Source organism: Larimichthys crocea, chromosome III, assembly GCF_000972845.2.
Source record: "Larimichthys crocea isolate SSNF chromosome III, L_crocea_2.0, whole genome shotgun sequence".
NCBI classification, from domain to species: Eukaryota; Metazoa; Chordata; class Actinopteri; family Sciaenidae; genus Larimichthys; species Larimichthys crocea.
This window is the reverse complement of record NC_040013.1, coordinates 3,611,156-3,638,339: the sequence shown is the minus strand read 5'-3', so window position 1 is coordinate 3,638,339 and position 27,184 is coordinate 3,611,156. Positions and strand designations below refer to the sequence as shown.

The 27,184-nt window shown below is 44.2% G+C and overlaps 2 protein-coding genes across 2 annotated transcripts in view; both read left to right on the top strand.

The window, feature by feature from the left end:
- The window catches only part of pdlim2 (PDZ and LIM domain 2 (mystique)), a 33,795-nt gene extending 14,000 nt beyond the window's left edge, over positions 1 to 19,795 (top strand). Inside the window, exons 5-10 of the mRNA XM_019255368.2 lie at positions 302 to 453; positions 1,518 to 1,584; positions 12,988 to 13,106; positions 17,166 to 17,314; positions 18,116 to 18,230; positions 18,602 to 19,795. Coding sequence (XP_019110913.1) covers positions 302 to 453; positions 1,518 to 1,584; positions 12,988 to 13,106; positions 17,166 to 17,314; positions 18,116 to 18,230; positions 18,602 to 18,794 — 795 coding nt within the window. The 3' untranslated portion in view covers positions 18,795 to 19,795. The remainder of the gene's footprint in view (positions 1 to 301; positions 454 to 1,517; positions 1,585 to 12,987; positions 13,107 to 17,165; positions 17,315 to 18,115; positions 18,231 to 18,601) is intronic.
- A 4,143-nt stretch (positions 19,796 to 23,938) lies between these two features.
- adgra2 (adhesion G protein-coupled receptor A2) overlaps positions 23,939 to 27,184 on the top strand; it is a 39,174-nt gene continuing 35,928 nt past the window's right edge. Inside the window, exon 1 of the mRNA XM_027278421.1 lies at positions 23,939 to 24,985. Coding sequence (XP_027134222.1) covers positions 24,684 to 24,985 — 302 coding nt within the window. The 5' untranslated portion in view covers positions 23,939 to 24,683. The remainder of the gene's footprint in view (positions 24,986 to 27,184) is intronic.

Below are 27,184 nucleotides of genomic sequence, written 5' to 3'. Positions count from 1 at the left end.
ACATCTGTTTATTGCATATCTGCTTATTTCCCAATCCTCGAGATGGAAGCAATACAAGACCTTGTAGTGATTTAGTGCTTGTTCCTGTGTTTTATTGAGATCCCAAAGCACCACCTACAACACATGGTGATATCGAATACGATCTGCAGTCCTGAGGATACATTATTTACTTGTGTGTGTTGTGACATTCCCACAGGTGTCCATTGTGTTTCTCAATTAAGCCTTCAACTATGACAAAAATGCACTCGTAGCAATCGCGTTACGCTCAGCAGATACTAATACAACAACATGTTTTTCGTAGGAGGCGGTAATCGTGAGTCGAGATGAGAATCAGAATTACAGAGAGTACACCATCTCCAGCCCCGCGTCTCTGTCCCCTGGACCTTATTCACCAGATCCTCCTGCCAGCCCCGACGGGAAGAGGGAGAGGCTGACACCGACCACCAACAAGAGGTAGCTCACTTGATCTGCTGTATGGGGAAATTAGTGCTGCAGTGTTCAAGCATGCAGATCAAATATGGGCTTTATTACCAGAAGGTTTCTTATGCCTCCCTCGGCCTTTAATGTGAACCTCCAGCCACACATTAAAGAATTACTACAAATAAAGCTTTGGTGGAACTTTAATAATAACTTGCCGTGCAGCATTTGTAGTTGTTGGACAGATACTGAAGCCTCAGCCAGCGTGCCCACTCCTGCATTGTTCTTACCGATGCTGTAACTAAAGCAAAGGATTAAAGCGTCTGAAGTCACACACACATGCGATTTGGTTACTTGTAAATTACAGTCGAACAATCAGCCTGAAAGATTAGATTAAAGAAGAAATTCTTTCAGCATGAAGAGGGTCTGAGATAAAGTCTTGGACATTTTAGAGCTCAACATTTCAGAGACCTGTCCATTCACTGCTTAAACAGGCTTTACAACAAGTGCTCTCTTGACTCCACAACAGGCCCAGAGTCAATAGGTATGGTAATAACAGACAGAAAGGGAAGCCATGGGATTGTACTGTAGTAACAAAGGATATGCACAGGATATCACATTCCAGCGTTTGCATTCACGTTAACAAAAGGCAGAATGTGGAACGTTCCCCACGAGCTCTGCGAGCGTGGCCGTTAGTTGACTGGACAGCTCTTAATAGGCCACAGTGTAAACAGCGTTCTCCCATCTGGACTGAAGAAGCTTCCCAATTGTGGTTTAATTTCATTTTGAAACTACAGCGGATCTTCAAAATAAACAAGTTTACGGTTACATCTGTGCATATTCCCATGGAGAACCCACAAAAATGCCTGAACATGGCAATAAAATCCTGTATCATGAGATATTTTGGTCATTTTTATAACACCGTCATCTTTAATGTGCAGTATCTCATGAATATGCTACATTTGGAAAGTCAGTTAGTAGATTAAATAAACAGACATCCACAATAACCCAGTATATATTCAGAGAAATAAATTATTATTGTACCACATAAACAACCCACATACATATGTATCCCTGACCCTCTCTTGTCTTTGTCACAGTGTCCAGCTGCGTCCATGGTCTCCAGAGGAGAAGAGCGTCCACAGACTGTCCAGACCGCTGTCACAGGTTGGTTTTCTGTCCTTTCTGTAAACCTGCCTAATCCTCCATTTCAATAACTGTCCGCTGTGCTAAGAGAAAAAGCAGCTGAATTCCAACTACAAAATGTCTTTAATTAGATGAGGACAATTGGTTCTTAGTAAGCGTGAAATTACAGTCTCCACCAACCAGAAACGAGGGAGGAGTTTGTAGTCCTGTCTCTGTGCTGTCTGCGCTCGCCACTTCACTTTTTGATTTTCATGGGTGTTGTGGCAGATTGACAGGTTTGGGATCTAGGAATAGCACAATATACGGGACAAATGCATGCAGGTTTTTTAGATTTGTCCAACTTTAATTCAGCCATAGCTGCAGCTCTCTCAGTCAGAACAGCTGGATGATTTTATCCTTTCGTCTGTGTGACTATATTTGTTTTCACTATCCCAGGCTCTAAGAATAACATGTTTGAATTCTTAGCATTTCCTCCTGAATTGTTACCTTCTGATTCCACAGAAGATGCCCTACAAAAGGTTTGTGCACTGTCTGTGGATTGTACAGTAAAGGCAGGATGCAGAGAGGGTTTGACATTTTTATATCAGGGAGGGTGTAAACTTCAAAGGTCAGCCTTTCAGAAATACCTGACATTAAGCTGAACAAAAAGTCTGGAGCTGTTTCATTCAGAGCGATCCCGCTCCAAGGAGGGAAAAAAATTATTACTTACCGTCAAAACAATGGCCTTAACCTTTAGTTGCCTGAATGCAGACTCATTAGTCCCTGTGAGAGGTAAAATATGGGAAGTGAGTAAGATACAGACTTGAGGTTATCATAAGGCTGCAGCAAAAACTCTGCTGTGCTTCTGTACCATTCCAACAACAAAACCAAGAGGGGGGACTCGGGCGTCTGGAGAGACTTCAGTGAGTTAAAGAGAGAAAATGTTGTGGGAAAGTTCATCACGAGCTATTTCAGCTATGCCTACATGCTCAGTCTCAGGCATGGGTCCCACTGAAGATATCACATGTGAGATGACAGAACAGGAAAAAACATGCGAGACCTTTTGTAATGGCACGAGGAATTCCAGCCATGTTTCAGAACTCTGGACATTACATAAAGTTAGATAAATATGCAGAGGGTTGAACTTGAAAACATTCATGCGTTCCTTCTACGAGACCTCTGACTGGGAAGGAGCTTTTTTTAAAAACTTCCCCTCGAGTTTGGGATTCTTTGTGTTGTTTACACGTCAAATGGGATTCAGATGTACTGTCACTCACAGCGGTGTCCCGTCTGTGAGACATCAGGCTTACGTCAATGCAGTTTTCATCTCTCTTCGCACTGGGAGGAAGATGAACCGGTCTAGCCGTGATGTAACTGCGGTCCAAGTGGCTCTTTTTGAGGATGCTGTCATTGCTTTTTTTTTGCCCAGTCTTTATCGAAATAAAATGAACATCATTAAATCTAGTCCTAGCAAAAATATAGCCTTTTAGGAATGCATGAGCAGAGTCACTCTTAATAACTAATGTGATGCGACTGCAAAGCCGCACGGCATGTTGTCTCCTTCCAAGTTGTTTTAGGGCAGGGAGGGGTGTGTAGGGTGTCTGTCTGTGTGTGCAGACATGAATCAGCTCACTGACGGCCTCGTTTTTCGGGCAGATTCAACTGACACGAGCGTGATATGTGATGCTCGTTTGGACGACTGACGCCTCGGGCAGACAGCAGGCTGGCCGGGAGATGATGAAGTCGTCTAGTCCTTCACGCTTGGAAGTGAATTAACCTTTCTGTGCTACTGATCCCCTTGACTAAAAAGTAATTACAGATTAACCATTTCAAATTCCAAACTTGGGGTTCATGTTTTGATATGAGGATTTATCGGACAGAGAGGAAAGAGCAATGCAGGATTCAATGTTTTTGGAGCTCGTCTCAGAGAAAGAATTCAAAGCCAGAATATTTCAGCCTATAAAACTAAAAATAAAAACCTGTCTCGCCCAGTGATACAGTGTTAAATTGCTGCAGTGCTACTTTAAATATAGCTTTTAAAACGGGTCTTAAAAATTCTTTAGTTTATGCTGCAGTGGGTTTCTCACATCCGCTCTACGTAGTCGAAGCACTTGTGTTCAGTTTAACATGTTGATATTCCATTTTATCATTGTATTAGTTCTCACAGAAGGCATTGTAAGCCTCTGTTAAATACAGATGTTGATGTTTTCCGCATCAATCCAAAAACCGCATTCAACAACCCACTGTGGAGTCATAGCGAGGCTGCGGCCAGCAAAACCATGGCGGAGCAAACTTCCGTATTGGCCTACCAAGAAACACATTAGGAGCTGTGTTGTGGTGGAGAGCTCCATCAGCGAGCTCTTTAGGAATGAACGTGCTCCTGTCATAGCTGTCCATCAGGGACGCCATCGCATGTTTGTGGTATTTATGGAGTCGTCCGTTCACCCGTTCTCCTTACCATTTTTAAATTCAACCTTTTTTCTTGCATTTTTTCCCATGTTGGAATCTCCATCGTCTTGTATCCTCTGGGAGACATTACATTCCTCCAATCTCCTGCTTTTCCAATATCAACTTGGCCTTTTTTGGCTTTTTTTTTATTAACTGTTCATTCAGTGTCTTTTTCGAATTAATATCAAGCTACATGTTTTCAGAAGGCTGCAATTTGAGGTGTTTTAGTCATCGCTATGTCCGCCACTTCTACCTTTTTCTGGTCTTTAAAATTGATTTGGATTGCATGCTCTGCCATCTATGCCTGACAGCCTCAGTGTTTACCATCATCGAGCCTATTGGATGAGAGTTTGGGGTTTTGGCTGACCCCTTCCTCCAAGGGACGTCTACCCTGGTTTTAAAGTGGTGACGAGCCTCCCGCCGCAGCGCTGTGATTAGTGAGTGGAGTTCTTTCAGAGCGCTCGGTGGGGAAATGGCTGGGAAGAGGCCTGCCATAGGCACACTGTGTATTATGCTGCTCGGGCTGGCAGGAACACAGCAGCCCAGTGAGCACTAAGATGTGGAGCGTCCATGACAGGGGCCTCTGTCCTGCTTTAGAGGTGCAGAGTGCTGCTGTATCAGGTGATCAGCCTCTCTGAAAAGCCCCTAAAAGGCTTTTCCACCCCTGTTTTGGCTCCCTGAGTGAGGAGAGTGGGATGCGCAACAGGATCCCCCATTTTCCAGGGTGTTGGATATCCTGAGAAAAAGCCTGTGTACAATAGTGGCTGTGATGGCAGAGGCAGTGGAAGGCTGGTGCTGCTTTTTCCCCTCGCGTCACAAGGCCCGTCGTTGTGTGATGGGAGCTGGAAGAGATGGGGGTCGGGGTGGACACCAGGGAGCCTGCTGACATTCCCAAACTGTACTTAAGCCATCACACCACTCTGCTCAGCCCAGAGGCCGCTCTAACACAGCAAAGTCCTTTGTGCTTTAGTGCAAACTGCCTGCAGCAAAACACAGAACACATGTATGATAATGAGCAAAGATTGGCTGCACAATGAAAGATGGACAATGCAGTTCTTTACTTACACTTACAAAAGCTCTTAACTTGAATGCACTTCCTCCTCATTGATGAATCTTATGCACATTTTTTTGTAGTGTGTATATATGTGATTCATTTTGATTTTACATTTGTGGTCAGTGCTTCTATACTTTGTTTCCTTTTAAACTTGACTGTAAAACAATGTTCCCTTGGGCCAAGAATGTCTGCATTGCCTTGTTTTGCAGGAAATCTATCCAGGACATTCGGATCAAGTTGTAAAAGGGTAGTGTGTTGAAGGAGCTACTTAAATGACCTTTTAATGAGAAGGTGTGGTCCTTTTCTTTGCAGGAAGCATTCATCCTGCCGAAGCGTCCTGAAGTCCCAAGTAGCTACCGGCTCACGGTGACCTTTGATCTTCACTAGAGGATAAAATGCAAAGACAACTGTAGAAATTCAAGATGCATTGCTATAAATGTATGTTTTAAACCAATGTATCGTTGGCATTTATGAATTCTTTTTTAGGTGTTGCCTTTGTACCCTGTATTTTTTGTTTTGTCATGCCTTGATATGAGCGGCGGTGTTCGTGGACTTTAATATCTTCTGGCTCACCACCATGACAAAGAGAGCAAAGGCATCCCAGCTCCCTTGAAGCTGGGCATGAGATTGTATCTGTAACTGGTCGGCCACTGTCATGAATCAGAGCATCTGTTTATATCATCAAGAAATGACCACAACAGGATCTCTGTTGCGATGCGCAGTGCCAAAACCCAACTGCTTTGACCCGTCACTGGGCCATTAGGACCAGGCTCCATGTCTGGGTTTGTAGTTGCTGCACTTTGAGGTTCCTGAGGGTTCCCTTAGTGGGCTGCAGAATCCTGTGCTGGGATAGGGTGGTTGCTTTATAAATATAACTCTCTAGTGTAGGATAGCCAGATCCTGCAGGGTGACACTCAGTTTGGGCCCTGTGCAGACCAATTTTTCCCTCTTTATGCTAAATTGGGTAGAGTGGCCTTGGCTGTATGACATGTGTCACTAAGCTCTTTATCCGGAGACGGCAAGGAAAGTATCCATCCATACTTCCTCCATCCTATACATTGCTCTGTCCATCATTCTCTTCATAGCAGCCCAGCCTGCACGCCAGCGACTGGCTTTGTCCTGCTGCATTCTGGAGGTTGTGGTGGAATGGAGTGCAAAGCTGTGGTTCTCGCTTTGGACCAGAAATGGTGACTTGGCGTGCAGGAATAGAACGCAGTTTGTTTTTTAAGTGGAGTCAATATGTAGAAGTCTTTATCTTCAAGACTTGTGTGAGAGGTAAATGCACCTCACCTGCAGTGGCTTCCCCTCTAAATACAGACGTGCATATCTTTTACTTGACGACGATGGTTTGGAATTATGCACTATTTCAGGTCTGACATGAGTGGGGCTGTTGTTTGGTTTGGCAGGTCGGTGCTGTGCTAAGCCAAGCTAGTGTCGAGGGAGCGGCGCTGGCTGCGGCCACGGCAAAGGGATGTTTTCTTCTTCTTCTCCTCCGCACAGTGAGCTCTGTGACTGGACAGTGTGAGGTCTTTTCACGTGGACCCGTAGCCGTTAAGCCCCGGGGTCCATTGTGGCCGCTGCACGGGCGGCATGCCTCTCCTCATCCCCACTGATTGATCAGCGTGCCTGTTTTTCTTTCCCCCGGAGTGGAAAAGCAAACTGGGGCACTTTTGATTCCCCGTGCTTTCGAGGCCCCCTGGCGCACTCGTGGGGACACTGGGCCCTGCGAGTTTTACGGGGGAACGTTGGCCGGGAGAGATGTGCCTTTTTTTTACTAGTTGGTGTTGTTTACGAAGGCGGTTGAGCGGTGTGTCAACATTCCAAAAGTTGTTGTCAAGGGAACGACGTGTATAACTGCCCCTCAGTGTATTCGTGCCAGCAAAAACAGAACTGTCAGCATATATTCCACTAGTTTAACACCGGACAACACCTACGTTTAAGGCTAACGGTTGCCATGGCTGCATATGTTGGTCATAAATCATAATTGTTGAGCTGGTAAAATGGCCACTGCAGTTAACGCTGTAGAATAACTCTGCTGCACTGAGGCACCACAAATGCATGTCCTGCTGACATCTTTAGATTTATGTTTTAGCCATTCACGGAAATTCCTGTCGAAATATGAGTGTGCAAAGGCTGTACTCCATCATGTTGTATTGCATTAGAAGTCATACTCCTGTGTTATATAGGAGAGTTACTGTACCTCTGCGTGAAACAAGAGTAGAAGACCCACCAGATGTTTTCCGTCCAATTACCGCAGTCATCATTAAGCATTTAAAGATTACATTTACGGAGGGATTTCCACTGATGAGCTGTTTAAAAGTGGCGCTATCTCGAGACCTTCCAGCTCGTTACGACCGTTTTAATCAGCACTTCAGTTTAAATTCAGCGTCTTTCGATTTGTTATTGTGTTTTTTCTGATGCATATGAAAAGAGGCATCCGAGCGACCATAAATTAAAAGCATCATGAAGTCCAGCGATTTTTAGTCCAACCATAATGAACTCCAGATGTCTAATGGGCTTGATATGCTGCTTCAGTCGGAGCCTTGTGGGGAATTTAATAGGGATGAAAAATGTGTTGGTTGTAGCACCCTTCGTGGATAAATAAACCCTCAGAATTGTGTTCATTCCTCATTGTGTCTCTGACTCTCTGGTGGCAGTGTGGGTGAGTGCCTCTCTCAGACCACCTACACTTCGATCACATGAGATGGCTTTGGCTTGTCTCAAAGGTCTCCCAAGCATTTACTGTGCCATTACCGTTCACGATCAGGTTCGTCCACGTGAGCGTCATGAATCCTGAACGCTACAGCGCAGAAAATCTTTTAATGATGTCGTTTCCACTTGTGAACTGCGTCATCAGTGCGTCTTTCTGCGCCAACGTTTGAGTTGAGATTAATAAAAGGAAACTACAGTCTCCTTGGCAGAAAGTTGAACGAAGCGCAGCTCGATTTGGCTCGACAGTGGCGACGGTGCCCGGAGAGAATTACTGCACAGTACACTCACTGTCATCCTGTTGTCTTCATCTCTCTGCTGTTCATTTGGCCTCTAATCTTGTACATATGGTTTATATCTGCAGCAGTCTGATGGTGTGTGGCCACGTAGAACGAATGGAGAGAGGGGGAGGTATTAGCACTGGCATCACGAAGATCTGTCACTTTATTCCATGTTATTGAACGCTGCACAGTGTAAGCCCGGGCCAAGGAATTTTATGTAGAGGATTGAGAAGATTGAGGTTGACTTTAAAAGCTCAGTCCATGTACTGCTTTATGGACTGGGGACTGAATATGACGAGTTTCACATCCCTGCTTTGAAAAAAAGTTTAAATAAGCATGGCCTGAGGCAAGAAACCTAGATCCTCTGTGTACAGCTTGTTTATATTACATGGGAGGAAATGGGCTCATCACATGGGCGCAACCTGGCTACAGCTTTTATCAGCCCACTGGTCGAGCCATATTATTATTCTAATCAGTTCTATACCTTCCATAAAACAACATATCAGGCAGTAAAGAAGGTCCAAGAATGTTAATGAATTTTGATATAAAATGATGTCCCGTGTTTTATTTGTTACAGAATGTGTAACGCACCATCGCTCAGACATAATTACAAGGCAGGGTCCATCAGTGACAGTGGATAACGAGTAGGTTACCGTCAGCCTCAGGTCTTTGCTCAGGACCTCCACCAATGCAACGCTGTTGGATAGGAAACACTGTACAGAGCTCTGATTATTACCCAGCCCAGGATGTCTGGTGTCCCCCGCCTCATTGTAGTACAGCAGTCATGTCTGTGGTGGAGACAGTGAATGAGCAGTTATAGCACTTTCTTACAGCAGCACCAAGCTTCCCAAAATAAAAGCCCTCCCCTAGGCATCGCTCCTGTGTGCTGCTGGCCCATGCCCTGTAATTGAAGCTGCAGGGTGGTAATGATGATGATGCAGAGTGGCTTGCTTGGAGCCAGACTGAAGGCTCCTCCACTGGCACTGTCCCCAACTTCTCCCATGGGCCTTGATCTGAAACAGCTGCCCTCACTTCAGTTCACCATATCCTGTTTGTTTGTGTCTTGAAGTGGCCAATCGCAGACCAGAGGCTTGTTTTCGTTTCAGAGCGATTCGCTCACATTTCTGACAGTTTATCTGCCTCCAGTACTCAGCCTTTTCTTTGACCATAAGCCAATCCACATTCATTCATTTGGTGAGATCATAACATTTAAGTGAATCCAAAAACGTTTCCCCAGTAGTCTTGAATCAATACGTTACCATTTAACGCTGTAGAGTGATTTTTAAATGCATGAATTGACACAATTAATATGGTTGATTTTCTGCTTTGAGAAATGTGGCTTGTCAGGTCACAAAGTGCGTTCGGAATATGGCAAGCCACATTTCATGTTTGGATTTTTACATGTTGAGATCAAGCTGAATCCCATTAATGTCAAATTTCTGCTGACATTCTCTCTCGCTCTCTTTCTCCCAATGCATGCTGAGATACGCTCCAGCCCCCTTTTCCCCTGCCAGGGATAAAGCGGGTAGAGAAAATGGATGGGTGGATGGATGATTCAAATAAACAGCTTCAACACAATCTTCCATAACTAGTCTGCCATCTTGGCTGCAGATGTCGTGCCACTGCAGAGGGTTATGTTCTGCAGAAAATGAAAGAATTCAACATTAAAACTTGATTTAATGTTGTACAGCTTCGATCAGTGAATGGTTCACATGAGCTTTTTCTAACCAACGTTGGCAGCAAATAGTGAAACTAATTGAGAAAATAGGTTTTCTGGGCCTTTTTTAAAGGTTATAGATCACAGCATTGCAGACCAAAAACAACTGGGTGCTCCATTGACAAAACCAGTAGTTTTACCTCCGAGATAATCGTTAGACACACTTCGAACTGGACAGGTTAGTTTTTTCATGATTCCAACAAACGGTAGTTTATTACAAGTCTTGTCAAGTCGTGTAGCTGTCGGGGACAAATTAGCCCTGCAAAGTATTGCTTGACTGTTGCATGTCTGCTTGTTTTTGTCGCTGACAGACTCATATTGTTCTTGTAAGTGTCTGACAACCTTTTGGAAAAGATCCCTACAGTATCTTTTACTGTCTTTCACTGTTCCAACACTCACCAACTCTGCTTTGGTCGAAATAAACTCTGATTTCATAAGTAAAGATTGAGCTCTGAGATTGTGCTTTGGTGTTAAACTCACATTTTCTCACACGAACTAGTGGAAGACTCCTAGTTTAGATATGTTATTATATATGCAGCTCAAGACCAGCGCAGCATACCAGTGACTTGCCCTAATGATCTCGGGTATGTGGACTGTGAGCTCCTGATTACAGTTCAGTGCAGATTTAATCAGAGCTTCCTCCTCTCACCAGCCGCAGGAACCAGGAAGAATTGGCTGATTTTTCTCCAGTGGTCTCTCCCATCTATGAACCACTCTCCCATCCAAGACAAAATAATAGGCTTTCCTCAGCTCGTCTGTGCCCCTCCCTAAGTTTGTTGGTGCATGAGACACCAACATTGTTGGCACCGCCACGCTGAGGTTTTACCGATTGCATTGTAGCTCTGAGATCAGCCGTGTGTAATGGTGTGATTTGGGAACAAAGATGTTTCAGGGAGCCCAGTTTAAGGCCGCTGCCAGCAATGCCATGGTTACTGCTATAAAAGGCTGGCATCGGAGACGGCAGAATGGATGTTTGTGATTGGAGAACTGCTCTGGTGGTGCAGACAAAGTTTTGTTTTTTTTTACTTTCCAAGGTCAAGCTCAATCACAGCTGCAGACTCCCTGTCACAGTGGAGCGCTTGTTTTTTCTCTCTCTCCCTCTTCCTTTTGTTTTTCTTTACTTCATTGCATTCCTCTTGAGTCTTATAGATCAGAGCTGCGATTTTATCCGTAATTCTTCTGCTCTTGGAGAGCATGAAGATCTACATTCAGTAGCCAGACACTTATATAACATAGGCTTGCTTTGCATTAGTGTGCACATAGTGCCCGGCTTCACTAGGTCTTCCGGAGACAGTCCCTAAAGCATGTATGTCTATATAGGTATATGCCTATGAGATTGTTTCACAGCAGGAGGGGACATGGATGTCTCTATTCTTGTACTCTGATTATATGGAATATGTGATCTTATGAGCCCGCCGTTATTATACTGGGTTTATCCTGGGAGGAATTGCAGGGAGACGTCCCAATGATCATTTCTGGTAAAGGCTTCCTGGCACGCACCACTAATCTGCCCACTCGCTACGGAAAAAGAAGAGGAAAATTGGACTCAATTGAGAACAGAGACATTGTTCAAAGAGTTGCTGAATTGGAAGCGGGTGCTGGCATTGAACGCACAAATCTACGACTCCATCAGTGCCACTGTGTGAGCACCCAGCACTGAGCATCAGCTTCAACTTGAGTCTCAGACCAGACGTGTACCGGTTCAAAGAGCCGGGTGGAGACATTTCTCCCCTTTTGGACCGAGTCTGTGTGACGCTGATGCCAGCTGATGATGGCTGAGGGAGAAAAACTTGGTGAGCTTTGTTGTAAAAGCTGTACTCTTGAGTTCTCTGTGGGCTGTTTGAGTCGCAGTCAAAGTTTTCCTGGACCGTGCACAGACTTGAAATAAAGTAATAGCTTTGTTTCCCCGGTAAACTGAAAGTTGTGAAACAGTTTGGACGCCTTTTTTTTCTTTTCTTGTTTTAAACAAAGTCATTCTGTTAGTTTTGCGTAACACAGCAGTGCATGAGTGTGCTTCCTGTATCAGTAAGTGGTCAGTATCACAGGTGGTGAGTTTCCAGACAGTGTTGTGGTTAGAAACAATTAGTTTGTTGGGATTCCTGACAGTAAAAGTGTCTGACTTGAGTTATGTCCTGTGCAGACTCGGTCCAGGTGTGCAGAGTGTTTAATGGGAACATGTGCCTGAGGTCAGTTTCACTAGCGGCTAATCGTGACATAATTAAACTTGCATAAATCAACCTTTGCCATAATGTTGTAACTGTGTGCTGCTGGAACTAAGAACTGCTACATGTGTTCAGCGGACGTGTAGCGCCCTCTTCTGTCAAAAGTTCACATAACTCAAACTTTGCTGCCAGTTTCTTCCTTGAATAACACTGTTGTTTGTACAGTAAACAAATGAGATTCTCACCACGTGGAATGTCTTCTCTCCTTCCATGACGAAGGACACTGTTTATAAGTACCATGAATAATTCGCCCCTGCATCTGGAACCTATTGAAGTACACGCTGGCTCTGTCTTTCCCATCAGACCAGCGGTGGAGTTGTGCCAAACATCTGTTGCCACACAATCTATCATCTATCAGCTGAGGGGCTCTGATAGAAATGGTAATCAAGATTAAAAAATGTTGATGTGGGCTGCTGTGATCGTCGAGACTGATCGGCCCGCGGTGGAGGAATGTTGGGGCGTGACTCATGCCGTAGAGACTTTTATTTGTGCGCACAGGGCACTAAATACAATCAAACAATGGCAAAGTGTGTGTGTTTGGCGTGCTGTTTATTCTGTACCCGAAACCAAAGGACGTCAGGTTTCAGTCACGATGAAGAAGAAAGAACGATCTCTAGTGTTCTGCGTGTGGTGTTTCTTCATGTGGGTCTCATTTGATCTACAGATAAATCTTTCCTGTGTTGATCCTGACTGGATATATCCCACATGATGGTGTGTTGGACTTTGTTTTATTCCACGTTGTCATACAGTACAGTCTGCTCAGATTTAGAGCTTCCTGAAACAAGGACACTACATTTGTTCAGAGCTTGGTGAGGCAGAAATCCTTAAATACTGCTGCTGAATTCCAGCCTCCACACTGAACATAGCTCTTTTACAGTAACATTGCATCATGGTCTAAGCACTCTCAAAAGATTCCTCAACTCTCAGCTCAAGTTGGTTTGCTGCAGGAAGTTTGACTTTCATGCTTACTCACTCTTTCTTGCTTTCGTTTGTCGTTTCTCTCTTCCTCCACAGGAGTTCTCCCCTTCAGACTACAGAAATAACTCTGTGTCCAGCAGAACCCCGACCCCGCCAGCATGCTACTCACCCCACAGCCCCATTGATCGGGACGTACCCATGTCCCCTCGTCGCAGGTAAAAGACAACGCACATCACAGATCAATAAATGATGTTAAAACATCATAGTTCACTGCAAACCAGCAATCATATCTTTCATATCTGTTTGAAAAGTGGAAAAAAGACGCACTGTACTTTATTTAAACATTTGAATATGAACAGTCGGAGGTTTGCTGCCAATAAAGTTTACGCCAATGTAATGTGAGAGTCAAAGCTCCCTATTTTATACTCTACTAAAATGAATAGGGGTGTTACGATTGATCAAATTCAAGATTCAATTTAAACTTTTTCCGTCAAAGTCGTCTTCACCATTGTTAAACTATCGAGTCTTGATTGGTAAAGATCCAAAGTTCATTAGTTTTATTCCCCAAACAACTGTGAAACTTCTAATCCTTATTTAATAAGATAAGCTACCCGTTATATACCTGGCCATATGTGCGTATATAATGCAATTTATTCAAATAACAACAAACTATGGAGAACAAACTGTTAAACACAAAACAAAACAAAAAGAAGAGTCACTAGATGGCAGAAGGGTACAACACTGAAGCGTTAATCCTGCTTTTCATTTTGATATTTAAAAATCAGAATCTCATTTCGATAGATTTACAACACGAACCCCCCGACTAACACTATAAAAATGACATTTCTATATTAGTCTAAGTTCTTCTTCAGAGACTGAAGCTTACAGCTCATCTTCAAATGTCCACATATTAAAGTTAGATGGAAGATTTCTGACAAGTGTGTGTGTCATGTGCAGGCAGTCAGCGCCATCTATAGGCCGGCAGCACTTACACACCCACAGATTCATGATAATGCAGTATTTATGTGGGCAGCCGGTTTGTGCCTGAAGCATTCCTTTGTATATTTTTTGTTATTAAGGCATTCGAAAGAGCAAAGTCTGTCGGTGCATTCGTTCACTGTTAGGCAGCTTGTGAATTCACTGCTGTTTGCAGCTGACTCTTGGCGCTGAGAGCCGCTTGCAGCTGCGCTCCGAGTCGACAGCTACAAATGAATTTTCAGCTGTTTGGGAAACACTACACTGTGACCAACACCTGCACTGCAGTTTGCTTCTTCCTTCTTCGCCCACTCTAATGAAGTGATGTAGCTGCAATTTGACTCATAGCATGCAGGTGCTGCCCTCTGAACATTTTGTTTGGATTCACTTAGACTCACCGGTTTGTTTTTTTGTCCCTGCAGAAATGAAAATGGTCTTTGAGTGTGTCATGTAATCCTTTGTGCCCACTCTCTCAGCTGGAGAGACTGCTGTGTGTGTTTTCACAGTGCAGGATGGTTGACTTTGGCCCTGCTTCCCTCTTGGGTAACCATGGCTAGTGATATGACGTGTCAGCAACTGCAGTTATATCCAAACACCCCACATTTCCAAAAGAAATCTGATTGTACTTCTCCCCCCCTGATTGGCCCCCAGTTTGGAGCCCCCAGCCTGCACACCAAGCCTCTCCCTGCTCCTCCACAGCCAATCGCAGGCTCAGTGACACCCATTTACCCACCCCTTCATGTCGCATGACCAATGAGTTTCAGGCCAGAGGCACACCTTTCAGTCAGACTCTTGTTTTTCTGTCTCGTCTGGTTTAGATAGAGGTGTGTGTGTTTCGGCATCTGTGTGCGTGTGCTATTGTTTTTACTCTCGTGTGCTCTGACTTGCTGCAGAAGTGTTAGAAATACAGAGAAAGAAGGAAGAATCCCTGAGCTCTTCTTTGTTCCCTCTTTCTTTCTCTCTTTTCTTTCTGAGGTGAGTTTTGTCATTTTGAGTTTTGTCATTTGGATTTCGTTTGTCAGGATGTACCGACTTTGTTTCTAAGCGTTGTACTGAACAGCTTGAGTAATGTGGTTAGAATATGTTGTGGCTACATACATGTGCTATGACTAGATCGTTATCATTGTTGGTCTGCTCCAAGGCTGAGTTTGGAAACCAGCAACACATTCCTCTCAGATGCAGACATTGTATTGATGTGAGAACATTTGAAACCACAATTCCCAGATGACAAACTAATATAAAGCTGTCTGGTACTTTAGCAAAAAAAATCTGCTTCCACTGCAAATCTGCGCACACTCGGCTTCATGTCCACATGCCTCTCACTTCTTGTTTTCCTCCCGTTTGACCTAAACTTTCCAGTTGTTTTGAGATTGCAATTTCAGAAGGGATGGTGAGGGGAAACGAAAAGGGGGAAACGGACTGAGGGTGGAGCTGAGCATGTGGAGAACTTGGAGGTTGTTCTTTAGAGGTCTGTTTTCAATTTGAAACACGCTTGGTGATGCCGAGGAAAGGGTCTGAGCATTACCTTTGCCCGCACATTTCTGTCAACCCTGTTTGAGCTATGTTCATTTAGCGGGAATCCTAAAGCTCAAATCCAGGTAGGAACAAAATTTATGTGTATAAAACCCCTATATGAGATGTAGTTTTATATGCAACAAGGTTTTTGCATATTGGAATTAAAATGAAATCATGCTCATGCTGAATTAAAGTGCAGACTTTCAGGGGCTCTGTTTACAGAATATGGCAGAAATGAAATATAATATGCATAACTACGTTTTTATTGGTGTATAATCACCCGAAAATAAGAATCATTGTGTTTTTGTTACCTTAAAATGAGCCTATGTCTACAGATGCCACAGGTCCACTTTCATGGAGTCCGCTATGTTTTTAAAAGCTTTCTTTTGAGTTTCAGTTCCGAGATTTCTGGACCTAAACCGAAGTAACCAGGGATTTTTATTTTTTATTTTTATCTGGCCAAAAAAGTCCATGACCTTAACTCAGTCCAACTGAGCATGTGTTTCTCACGCTGAAGGCAAGAAGTGAAGATTGCTGAGTACAGACCTGGCGAAGCATCACCGGGGAAGATGTCAAGTATTTGCTGATGTCTGACTACAAAGGGTCTCATACTAATTCCTGTAAATTGGAGGTTTGCCTAAAAACAGCAAACACCTCAAACTAAAGCTCCGACTTGGCATTATAACCTCATAATCATTGTTTTATTTCAAATCCAGTGTGCAGGAGTACAGAGCAAACGCAGCTACAGTTCATCTGTCACTGTCCAACTACTTATGGACTGTCATTTTGCCCGTGCACAGCTGAATACAAGGCACGGTTGAATTTTTCGATGAATGTCTCCGAGCAGATTCTTCACAACACAGGTGTCAAGTCAATGAGAAAATGTTTTGGCAGATTTGTTGTATGCGACGACAGATGGGACCGTCAGTCAAGTTAAGTGAACCAACAATGACAAGTTGGCTGCAGGTGGAAGGAATCAAACCACACCTGGCCTGACTCGCGTACCCGGCCAACCAGTTCCTGCTGACAGCTAACACTCAGCAGCCTCCCTCCAAATCCGACTGACACGAGAACTCACTTTGCGTCTCTGTGTTTCCTTTCACTCGCTAATACGTCACCTGAGAGTTCAGTGCATGTGTTTCTTTAGCAGGGGTAAGGAGGGATTGGTATTCAAGCACACACTAAGTGTGGAAGGAGCAGTAAAAAAAAACCCCACCGCAGCAGGGGTTAAGAATTTGCTCGTAAAGTGAGCCACTGTTCTCTCGTCTAATTTCCTAATGACTCGACAGCGTAAACTAGCAGAAGGTGAAAGCTCGCTCTCCTCGCCTGCATCCTCCTGCAGCTGGAAACGCCCTCAGAGCAAAGTTAAGAGTAGTTTATGTTGTTTCTTGGTTTTAGTACGAGGTACACACCTCATGTCTGTTATTTTCTTAGACTTTCTAATTCATGCACACTGTTGCTGTAGCTTCCACTGTCAGTCTTTTGCCTTGAGGCTGTGTTCAGGGTTAGAAACAGCGCCTCTGGTAACGGGATATGACGGGGTCCTGTTGCGTGTATGAGCTCGGCCTCCCGCCAAATGTCTGCAATCTAGACTTCATGCTAGAAAGTCTCAAATCCAGCTGCTGCCTCTTCCTTCATTTCCTCTGGATTCGGTTAAACATGACTCACAAGTCTTTCATGAACGTACATTTTCTCCCGAACACATCACCGAGAGCTCAACATGTGATTTAAGTGAAAGTGATAACCTGTGACCGGCGATACATTTCTGTGTCTCTCTCTTACAGCAGCACGAGCTCCGACTTTGCCATGCAGAGGTTCGACAAGGAGTCGGAGGTGTACAAGATGATCCAGGAGAATAAGGAGTCACGCACGGCGCCCCGTCAATCGAACACCTTTAAAATGCTGCAGGAGGTCCTGGAGGCCGACGAGAAAGGTTAGAAGCACTCTGTGTTCATTTGTTCATTCATGAGAAATATGTGGAAATGATGTTGTGCTCCTTTGACCCTGAACAAGATGAGCAAGTATAGAAAATTTAGCTTTTTATTAGATGGTGACAGCTTAAGATGCAGGAAACAGGGGAGTGAGGATGACATGCAGCACAGGGCCGTGTGTTAGAATCAAACCCGAGTCAGCCTCGGTACATGGAGTTACTATCAGAGGAGCTACCCCTGGAACACGTGTTTTTGCACATAGGAGCATCCTTTTTTTTTAGATTTGGACTGACGGTGTATCTCAATAACTCCTTCATAGCGTCAGGATTCAGCTATTATGTCAAATGCAACATAATTTATATCATCTCCTACATTTGTTAAAAGCCCATCACGCAGAACAAGCCAGTTTGTGTTTCTTGGACTTCCATATGGCCATCACCTGCGGAGGATGTGGAGAAGAGCTCTCCTGTGTGCAGTTTATATTGTGAACAGCACATCACGGAATGCATCTGTCCTCCCTCACCCCTCCTGCTTTGATGAATGGCGGCGCAAATAAATCCAGATAGCAATAACATTCTTTCATGACGTGATAATGACCAATGTGTGGAAACCTATTTCACGAAGCGCGTCCCGTGGGTGCTGAGCTGGTGATGACGAGCGGGGAAACGCAAAAACAAGCTGCACTGACAGAGGCCAGTGAAGGCAAACAGAGCGTTGACGTGATGAAGCGAGAGACTAGTGCTTGTCTGAACATCCGTATCAGCAGCTGTGTTCATCCGTGTGTTTTCGTGTGTGTCTTCCAGAGGCGGCCCTGAGGTTCCCAGGGAAGCTCTCGCCCAACGTCCCCAAACCAATGACATCATCAGTAGGAGGAGTCAAAAAAACCCACACCTGTGAGAAGTGTGGCACCAGCATTTTGTAAGTGTGCTCTCACCTGCAGCTGCATGTTCACTGGAACACCGACGCTGTGTGAATAATTAAACTTTCAGAATGTGTCCGAAGAAACAACCAGTTATTAGGCTGACGGTCAGATCTGATTACTGATCATTTCAGCTGAATCAAGTTAAAACAGATTTTCCTTTCACTGCAGATCAAATTAGTTTCCTTTATTTAGGTGATAATCTTGATATTTGTAGTCTAATCTCTGTCACTGGTGTCACTTTTTCTTTAAGATCCAAATGAAGTGATGTTTATCTACGTCAAGTTTGCCGCTCTCAAGTTGTTTGCATTGGAAATGAGGTAAATGATTCAGTCATCAGGTGTCTGACTGCATTCATCTCTCCCCACAGCACAGTGGCTGTGCGCATCACGGACGACCACTACCGCCACTCGGAGTGCTACACCTGCACAGATTGCGGCCTTAACCTCAAGATGAGAGGTCACTTTTGGGTCGGAGACGTGATGTACTGTGAGAAGCACGCCAAAGAGAGGCACCAAGGCCTAAGTAGCAACCCTCACGCCACCGTGTCGCCTCGCCACTGAGTACGCCGCCTCACACCTGCCCCCCCCCCACCTGCTCTGGACGTGGAGTGCTGCCCCGCTGCCCGAAGCTCCACCTCATCGGACTCAGTTATAGACCTTGGGACGGGGCGTGGAGGTGGACGCTGGTCAACGACATGGCACAGGATGTTCTTTTCTGATCACATTTAACCATATTTGCAATATTATGATTCACTTTTTTTTTTGCCTTTCTTATAATTGTATGAGAACCAGGTCTTTGTTTTTCATATGGCTCTGCCTTCACATTCTTTTTAGGTTATTCTTAGCTCGAATGATGCACAGCTGCTGTGGACTCAAGCCACATCACATTGTACTAAGGCCAGACTTACATAAAACCAACGCTTTAGACAAACTCAACAGGACTGGCTCTCTGACTCTGACGATCCGGATTGATCATTTGAATCTCCTGCTGCCACAAAGGGACCAAAATCTCACCTACACTGCATGCCATTATAACCATGCACTGCACACAGACAGTGCTATGTGGGTGTGTATGAGTGCATGCTTTCACATGTAGAAGTGTGGTGGCTTCTGCATGCCTTTCCTACATCTGTGTGTGTGTGTAAGAGTGAGTGTGACTGTGTGTGTGCGTGTGCATGACACAAGTGAAGAGAAAGGAGGTCAAAGTTGTTACAGATAGAGAGAGTATGTGAATTTTGTGCTAAAGTCGGGCCGAAAGCCTTTGAGTTTTTCTATTTCTTTTGTATCCGAGTAGAAAAAAAATGACAAAAATACATATATGCTGACTTGTTTTGCTGTTTTGTTGCTTATGAGGGACTATAGATTAATTCAATATACAAATATTTTGATGTTTTTGTGATTGAACTGTATTCTATGATATAGACCATTTAAATGCATAACGTATGCACAGGACATTTAGTGTGGAAAGAATTGATGATGATGATACACTTAACAGCAGTACTCAGAGATACACTATAATGTTCGCATTTCATGTGGCACTTAATAAAATCACACAACCCGAAGCTTCTTCAGTGGTCATGACTGTGTTGGAGTAAGAGGAGGTTAAACGTCTTCCTCCATTATTAATGTTTTAATCACTTTCTGATGACATCTGCCCCGTCTTTAAGACTTTCACATGACACGAGTACGCGTTCATCAGCAGCTCAAGGTCAAGGAAGTTTTTGTCTCTTTGCCACAGAGGTATGAGAAATATTCAACTCCTAATTAAAGGCACACGTGATGGATAAATAAACAAAATAATGTGTGATGATGCTTTATCTAATGAGAGGTTTTGTCTTTCACAGCTGACACTTTGTCCTGTCTTGGCAGTAAAACACACGTGTAAGTAATTACATTAATGACTGCTTTGTTGGATGTTTCAGTAAGCCAGCGTGCACAACAAGAGCCATTATTCACCTTATTAGTTACATCTGTGCTTTTCTTTTTTAGGTAACACTTCATTTAGATATTCCCCCTACAGACCTGTGGTGTATTTTTCTTAAATTTCGACTGTTTCACCACCAAGAAACCAAACCAAACCTTTTATTTGGCAAACAGTTACCAAAATTTCTGTCCGAGGACTATCCAAATAAACAGTTATCTATGTCAACATGTCTGCTGTGAAAATGGCCTTGTTACAATAAATCATTAACCTTCTCTCTTACGTCATCTGTTTAAATCTGAAAATAGATATTAAACATGACTTCATATCAGACTTTATATCTCCACTTGGGATAAAAATACACATGCAAATCAATCATAGTTTCATAGACAGATTACATAACAAACACCATGAAAAGAAGTTGTTCTGTTGACACTGTCCTCGTGTGTGTTTTGGCAACACCAGTGTAAAGGAACACCGATGACCTCAGTTTCACCACACATTTATACATTCTATTAAGTACGAGGACTGTGGGACTGTTGTTCAGGCTCAGTCTGAACCATGTGAATGACATGCTGGATGGAGTCGTGCAAAATAAAAAATCAGCCACATCCTTGTTCTAAAAGGACAGGTTTGACAAGTAGGGTGTCACCCACATCTGACAGGAGAGGCCTCAAGTTATGCAGCGTGTTTGCAGAGTGAGTTCAAACTTGAACTGAAGGTAACAAACAGAAATCTCCGGGTGTTCCACCAGTCTTTGAAAAAGGGATGGACGTGACTCTGTTTACCTGCTTTTCTTTGCCTTTAACTTGAATCATAATGTGCAAAAATCCTTTCAATCAATATTGATATAATTCACTCTGATAACCAGCAGAGGGCAACATTACTACAGTTTGTGTGAACCAACTGTAGCTCATATGTATCACTAACTCTCCTGCAGCATTACTGAGTATTTTATGGACAAATACAATTAATGTTTACATAAAAGGCTGATTTAATCATCTGTGCAGAAAGGTGATAATAAGAATTAGAGCTGGTTTATGTAAACATACAGCTAAGCATGCATTTATCTGTGTATGCATAGATGGATTTACTCAGTTGTTGCAGCACTGAGAGTTTGTATGATTTACAAAATATTCCATAGTTTACGCGCTTAAACAGGAATATTCAAACATATCTTCATAATAATACAATTTGTATGCAACTGCTGTTAATATTCATTGTTAAAGATGCTTCAAAATATAGCACCACAGTATGATTTGATAATCTATAAATATACTATACTGGATTAAATGCTACTGACATCAGGGTGACCACTGCTGCTGCTAACATTTATTTCCAGCGGTCGACAAAGGTATTCAGTGCTGCAAAATATGGCACCACATTATGATTTGATAACCCTGTAAATTGCGGGAGCGGTGGGTTTAATGTCTCCATAAATCCTTAATTAAAACCATCCGTCCAGGAAATGCTCATGACTGCAGGACTGACTGGCAGAGCAGCTCAGAGGAGAGGGGTGGGCGCTCTGTGTGTGCTGCTGATCACACCACTAGATGTCATGGCCTCATCAGGAAAGACTCAGCAACAGCCCCAAGGCCTTGCAGAGGGCTTGACGTTTGCTTCCCTGCTGGAAGTTTTCTTTTGTTTATCCTTTGGCAGAAACACTCGGCCGAGCTATGCCTCGATCTCAGCAGTCACTTGGTCTGGTTCACATCTCTCATTGTGCTTAAAACCTCATTGTTTAAAGATATTTCTGCCCTAACGTGCGATTTGGACAACGGGAACGTGCCCAAGAGAAATCAACTGCAAATCTCACGTATCGTCTGTCTGACATCCCAAAAGCTTGCGTAACTTCCACCAAAAACCTTCCCCAAGACATTATCTCACTTCTACTTTTCTAAAGCCTCCAAGCTTCTCTGCGTTCCACCTTTCCTTCCCCGACTTTCTCCCCTTTCTCAATACCCCACCTGGAATGGAGTCCAGATGTGGAGCAGGGAGAAGGAGAGATTGCTTGCTTGGCTATAAGGAGCAAGGGGGGCTGTGGGTGCATAGAGAGAAAATGTTGGAACGACATTAAAGTTTGTCTGGATGCCATTAAGTACAATTTGATGTAATGTGCAGTTCGGGACGTGACATTTTAAATGGAAACTGTGCTCTCCAGATGAGAGAGATTTGGGCCTTGTGGAGTTGGAGGGGGGTGTTGTACTTGAAGCCTTATTTAACAGCTTGGATAAACAGCCCTCTGTTTCGTTGCTGAGCAGTCGCCCATCCACTCTTTCAATAATCATGCTGGCTTTCTGAGCCTGCTCCAGTGTACAGTATCATATACAGGAATAACAAACCCGGGGTCCACTGTGCGGGTCAGAGCACAGTGCACCATTATACTGCTGGGCATGCTTGCACGACTGAGGTGCCTGCAGTTTGGATATGTCAGTGAATACATGTCAAGCCCAATTGCATTAAGTCCCTTTTCAAAAGCTTTCCCCGTTCACCTTCTCATATTTTGAAATGTTCTCCAGATTTGAATCGCTACGGTCTCAAGGGCCTCTCGTATATCAAAAAGTATTTTTAAAACAGAAATCCATGGAGTCCCGGGCTGTATTTTGGGAACTTTCCATACACACAGGCAAAAAAAATTAAGTGAAAAGGAGACTTTGAGGAAGTTTATGAATCTCTGTAGTTTTTGGATTCAGTGTGCTTCTTTCTCTCTCTCTTTTTTAAAAACATTCTTCAAACAGAAGTTTTGAGTTTTTGGAATATTTGTTTATCTCTGAATCTAAGATGTATGAACATGCAAGAACGTCACATGACATGCACAGAACAGCTTGGGTGTCACATTCAGCAGGTTGGTTTGCATTCAGTTCCACCCCCATCCGACTGTGGCCATCCCCACATAAAAACCTATCTATTGCACTGTTTTATGGGTATCTCGCTCTTGCCAATGGCCTCCAAGTTGGACATGAAAATAATTGTTTCTGGAACAGAGAAACATGGCACTGGCTCCTATCATAAAGTTAACATCTACAATATAACAGCTCAGACTCCTTTTTTATTTTCAAGATCAAATTGTTCCGTGCTGCCATCGCTCTTTCTGCTATAGAATTCACTGAAGTGTATCTATAAAAGTCTTAACTTCCTCCTCCTTCCCGCTGATTGAATGAAAAGCCTTTGATCTGCTAAAAACACACAATACACAACAGACCTGCAGCGCTCATTCATAACTTTAGTTTGCAATCGAGACCTTCCTGTCTTCTACAACACGCTCGTAAAGCAGCACAACAACAGAAATGTGGCATTTACCATGCCATAAACTGCATCAAACAGCTCCATAATCTTCTTCTTTGCACCATAATGTGTTCAGTTTATGACAGTATAGAGTTTGGGTGTTTAAGGTCATGCCACCTGCAATACAACCTGACCAAGAATTGATTATTGTCAACAAAAACATATATAATAAACAAACGAGTATGCTATATTGCAAGCCTTTCTCTTAGAAGACCTTATAGGGATACATGATGATGATTCCTATTAATATTTAAATGTAAAATTGAAGCCCCAATAATAAAAAATAACATGTTTGAACACTGAGATTTTGCATGGTTTTGCATAAAGTAGCCTTCTGAAGTGTGTCATGAAGTCTGGTGAAGGTGTGTGAAGTGAGCTCAGGTGGTCACATGTCCTCTCATGTCTCTCTCTCTCTCTGTCTTGGCTTGGTTTGTCTTGGCTTGGCTTGGCTTGGCTTGGCTGGATGCGCTAGGACCGCGGGGACCAGAGCGCAGACGCAGAGACAGAACGGGCGCACTTGGGGTAGTAACTAAGTGAGTTTGAGTGTGACAGAGGCAAGCAGGCAAAAACCGCTAGATTTTGGGGGAATTACACAGGAGCCGATCAAGAGCAGCTCATTTCTTTCTGCGAAATATTTTTTTTTTTTCCTCTCTGTGTTTTAAATTCTTTTTTTTTTAAGTTGGGGAAGTGGGGAAGTCTGCGCGCAGGATCCAGGATCGGAGGAAAAAAAGACGGAGGAAAACTTTTAGGAGCAGCGAAACAACTGACAAAACTTTGAGAATATACTTTTTTCTTGACTTCTTCACACAGATGACGGCGGCTGCTCAGCCGGGAATCTCATCAACCTCTGGATTAACTTTTAGAGAGGGAGATAACGGTAAAGCGGACACTCCCAAGTCTCCTAAATATGATGTAAATCTCTTAAAGTAATTAATAAGACAGACATCTTTTTTTAAAGACAGATTACTGCGGCTGTTTTTCAGTGTTGGACACGTTTGGATGGACTCACACATCCCTTCAATTTATTAACCATTTGGACCAAAGCGGAGTTGTGCGCCCTGGCTGCCATGACATAACGGCACACTCTTGGAAAACCAGTGCTGAATATTTGTGAAATGACCGGATGATGAGTGTTCACTGTTGAGCTCTGCAACTTTTACCATTCATTCAAGACTTGAAAGATTCATTTCGCTTCCTCTCAAACTCTTTAACACCCCTTGAGAGCTTCATGGTGGAGATATGGGATGACTGGAGGCGGGGGTGCAGCTGAGGTGAGATCCAGCCGAAGGACAATGTTTGCGCCCGGCGTTGGCATCCCTCTGCTGCCGGGGCGTCTGGTACTGATGCTGCTCCTGCTGTCCGCCTCGGAGCCGAGGTTCTCCCAGGCTTGTCCCGGGTTACTCGCCTCCACCAGCGGATGCAGCTGCACGGACGAGAGGTCCAAAGCGCACGGCGTCCAGACTGTGGGCAGAAGGGTCAGCTGCAGCAAGGAGGAGCTGAGTGAACCTCCGGACGCCAGCCTGCTGCCCAACAGGACCGTTACTCTGTGAGTGTGGAACAGTCTGACAAGTTTACTGTGAACTAATGATGTATTATATGGCCACCCTGCTGTGGCCTGTGCTGCAGGCTGGGTGGTGAGATCACACGCTGATCTTTTTGTAAGAAAAACTTCATTTCAAGCTTCGGCCACAATAATTGTGGACACTGTTTCCATGTCCTGTTATAGGGTTTACATGAAATCCATGCATATGGACAGACAAGGCGAGGGTACAGTGTTCCCATCAGGCCCACACACCCATGACTCTGAACCCATGACCTGAGATTTAACTGTATTGAGGACTTGTTGCAGTAATAAGGCTTATTAGGTCAGAAGTTTACATCTTGATCTAGTTTAGCTCTGGAGCGCAGGGCGGTGAGTCGCCTCTCTGTAAAACATTAAGAAGATCAGTGAGAGGGCAGGCTGACTGTAGCCATCATCTGGCCCTGCCTCTTTGACACAACTCTGTCACTTTAAATCTGACTCTGACCCAGCCAGGCAGATCTGAGTTCAGCTTTCTCTCCAACCACCAGCATGTGCACATGGTCCAGCGGGCTTGGCCTTGCAAAACTAAGATAAATAGAAACACATTGAGTATTTTATATATATGCATATGAAAAATTTGGTGAGAACTGGACAGCAATGATTCTGGGCTTAGTTTGATATATTTTTTAATTATGAAGCAATTATTCGTTTGGTTTATTTGGACAGAACTTGAAAGGGACGCATCATGGGCCAAAACACACTATCTCCCATGATGGATGGACTACCAATAAGTCAGTGACACATTTTTTTGGGTGGTGTTGTAAAAACAGCACTTTCTTCACAGCTGCCGAGACACTGCTCGTTCCCACAGTATGTTACTGTCTGCGTACTTTGACCCAGTGGGAGAAATGCTAGCTGCACATGGGCAAAGTAAAAAAAAAAAACATGTTCAACTGCCCCACTGCAGCGAGCATATGAGGTAAAGTAAGGGGGATTTATGCCCCAGGAGAACTAAAGCCAGCCAGCAGTCCATTTATAGGGCCTTATGTTTCTTGCTTAATAAAGGCAGAATAAACATCTGGGGAACACATTGCTGGAAACCAGAGGAAAAAAAAAAAAAGAGGCTTGGGTGGCAGTGGTTGAGGTGATTGAAGATAATCTTCCACCCCGGCGTCTACTAATTTTGGTCGAGTTGTTTTCGTACAGATGTCTAGCATTTGGTGACATTTTTACAAAGGCTGCGTACGGAGGAGCAAACGATTCCACGTCGCCCCGCCATTTTACCTTTACCTTTTTTTTCCCGCCGGGAACTCTGGATGTCTGGAAAGTTAATTTTCCCCCCCGAACTTCCAGTGAGTTCCTGAAGCGTCCATGCTTCCATCGTTGCTCATGACATTAGCTCCAGATGTGGAATGTGAGAAGTTGTGTTGATATTCGTGTTATTCCTGACATTCCTCAGCCCAGCTCAGAGACTGCAGACTGTATCCCAGGTGCAGCAGGGGAGCTTTCCCCGTGCCCTACGCCACCTCGGGTCCCTCCCCACATGGGATGGCCTGACAGCCAGCCCCTCTTCTCCTGGGGCAGCCTGGAGGAATGCTCTCCTCCATGCTGAGCTAGGCAAGGGGCTGGAGGACACCAGGCACAGGGCTTCCGGGGCCGGCTGCTACGTCTAATGCACAACAGCTGGCCCCTGTGAACATTCCAGCTGAGGCCCCTCAGCCTCATGGGAAATCCCAACGGGGATTTGTTTATTAAAACTATTAGTTGGCTGTTTGTTGTTCCTGCCAGCTATAAAGGAGCAACCAGTCGCCCCAATTTCATCACCTCCTCCTCTGCATCGTCAATGCTGAGTGCTGCACTTTGATTGCAGATTATATACTGCACCATTTCTATAAACTCACACTTATCACCAGTTTAATGATGCATCACGCTATCCTCAGCCGTCCACCATGAGCTCCACTCTCCTGCCCCACTTTCCCTCTTTTGCTTTATCTCCAGCTCCCCATTTCTCTTCCCTTCCCACCCCCTCTATCATGAGTTCATCCACACGCAGTAACTCTCAACCTAAATATTTAGTCGTCCTGGTAGGAAACTGCCATGTCTAAACTCCTTCCAGATGTGAGCCTGCGCAGGCTTGTGTTTAGGCCTAATTATGTACGGCTGCAAAGGAGCCGGATCACTGGGAGAGGAAGAGGAGCGGAAGGGTAGAGAAAGGGGGAAAAC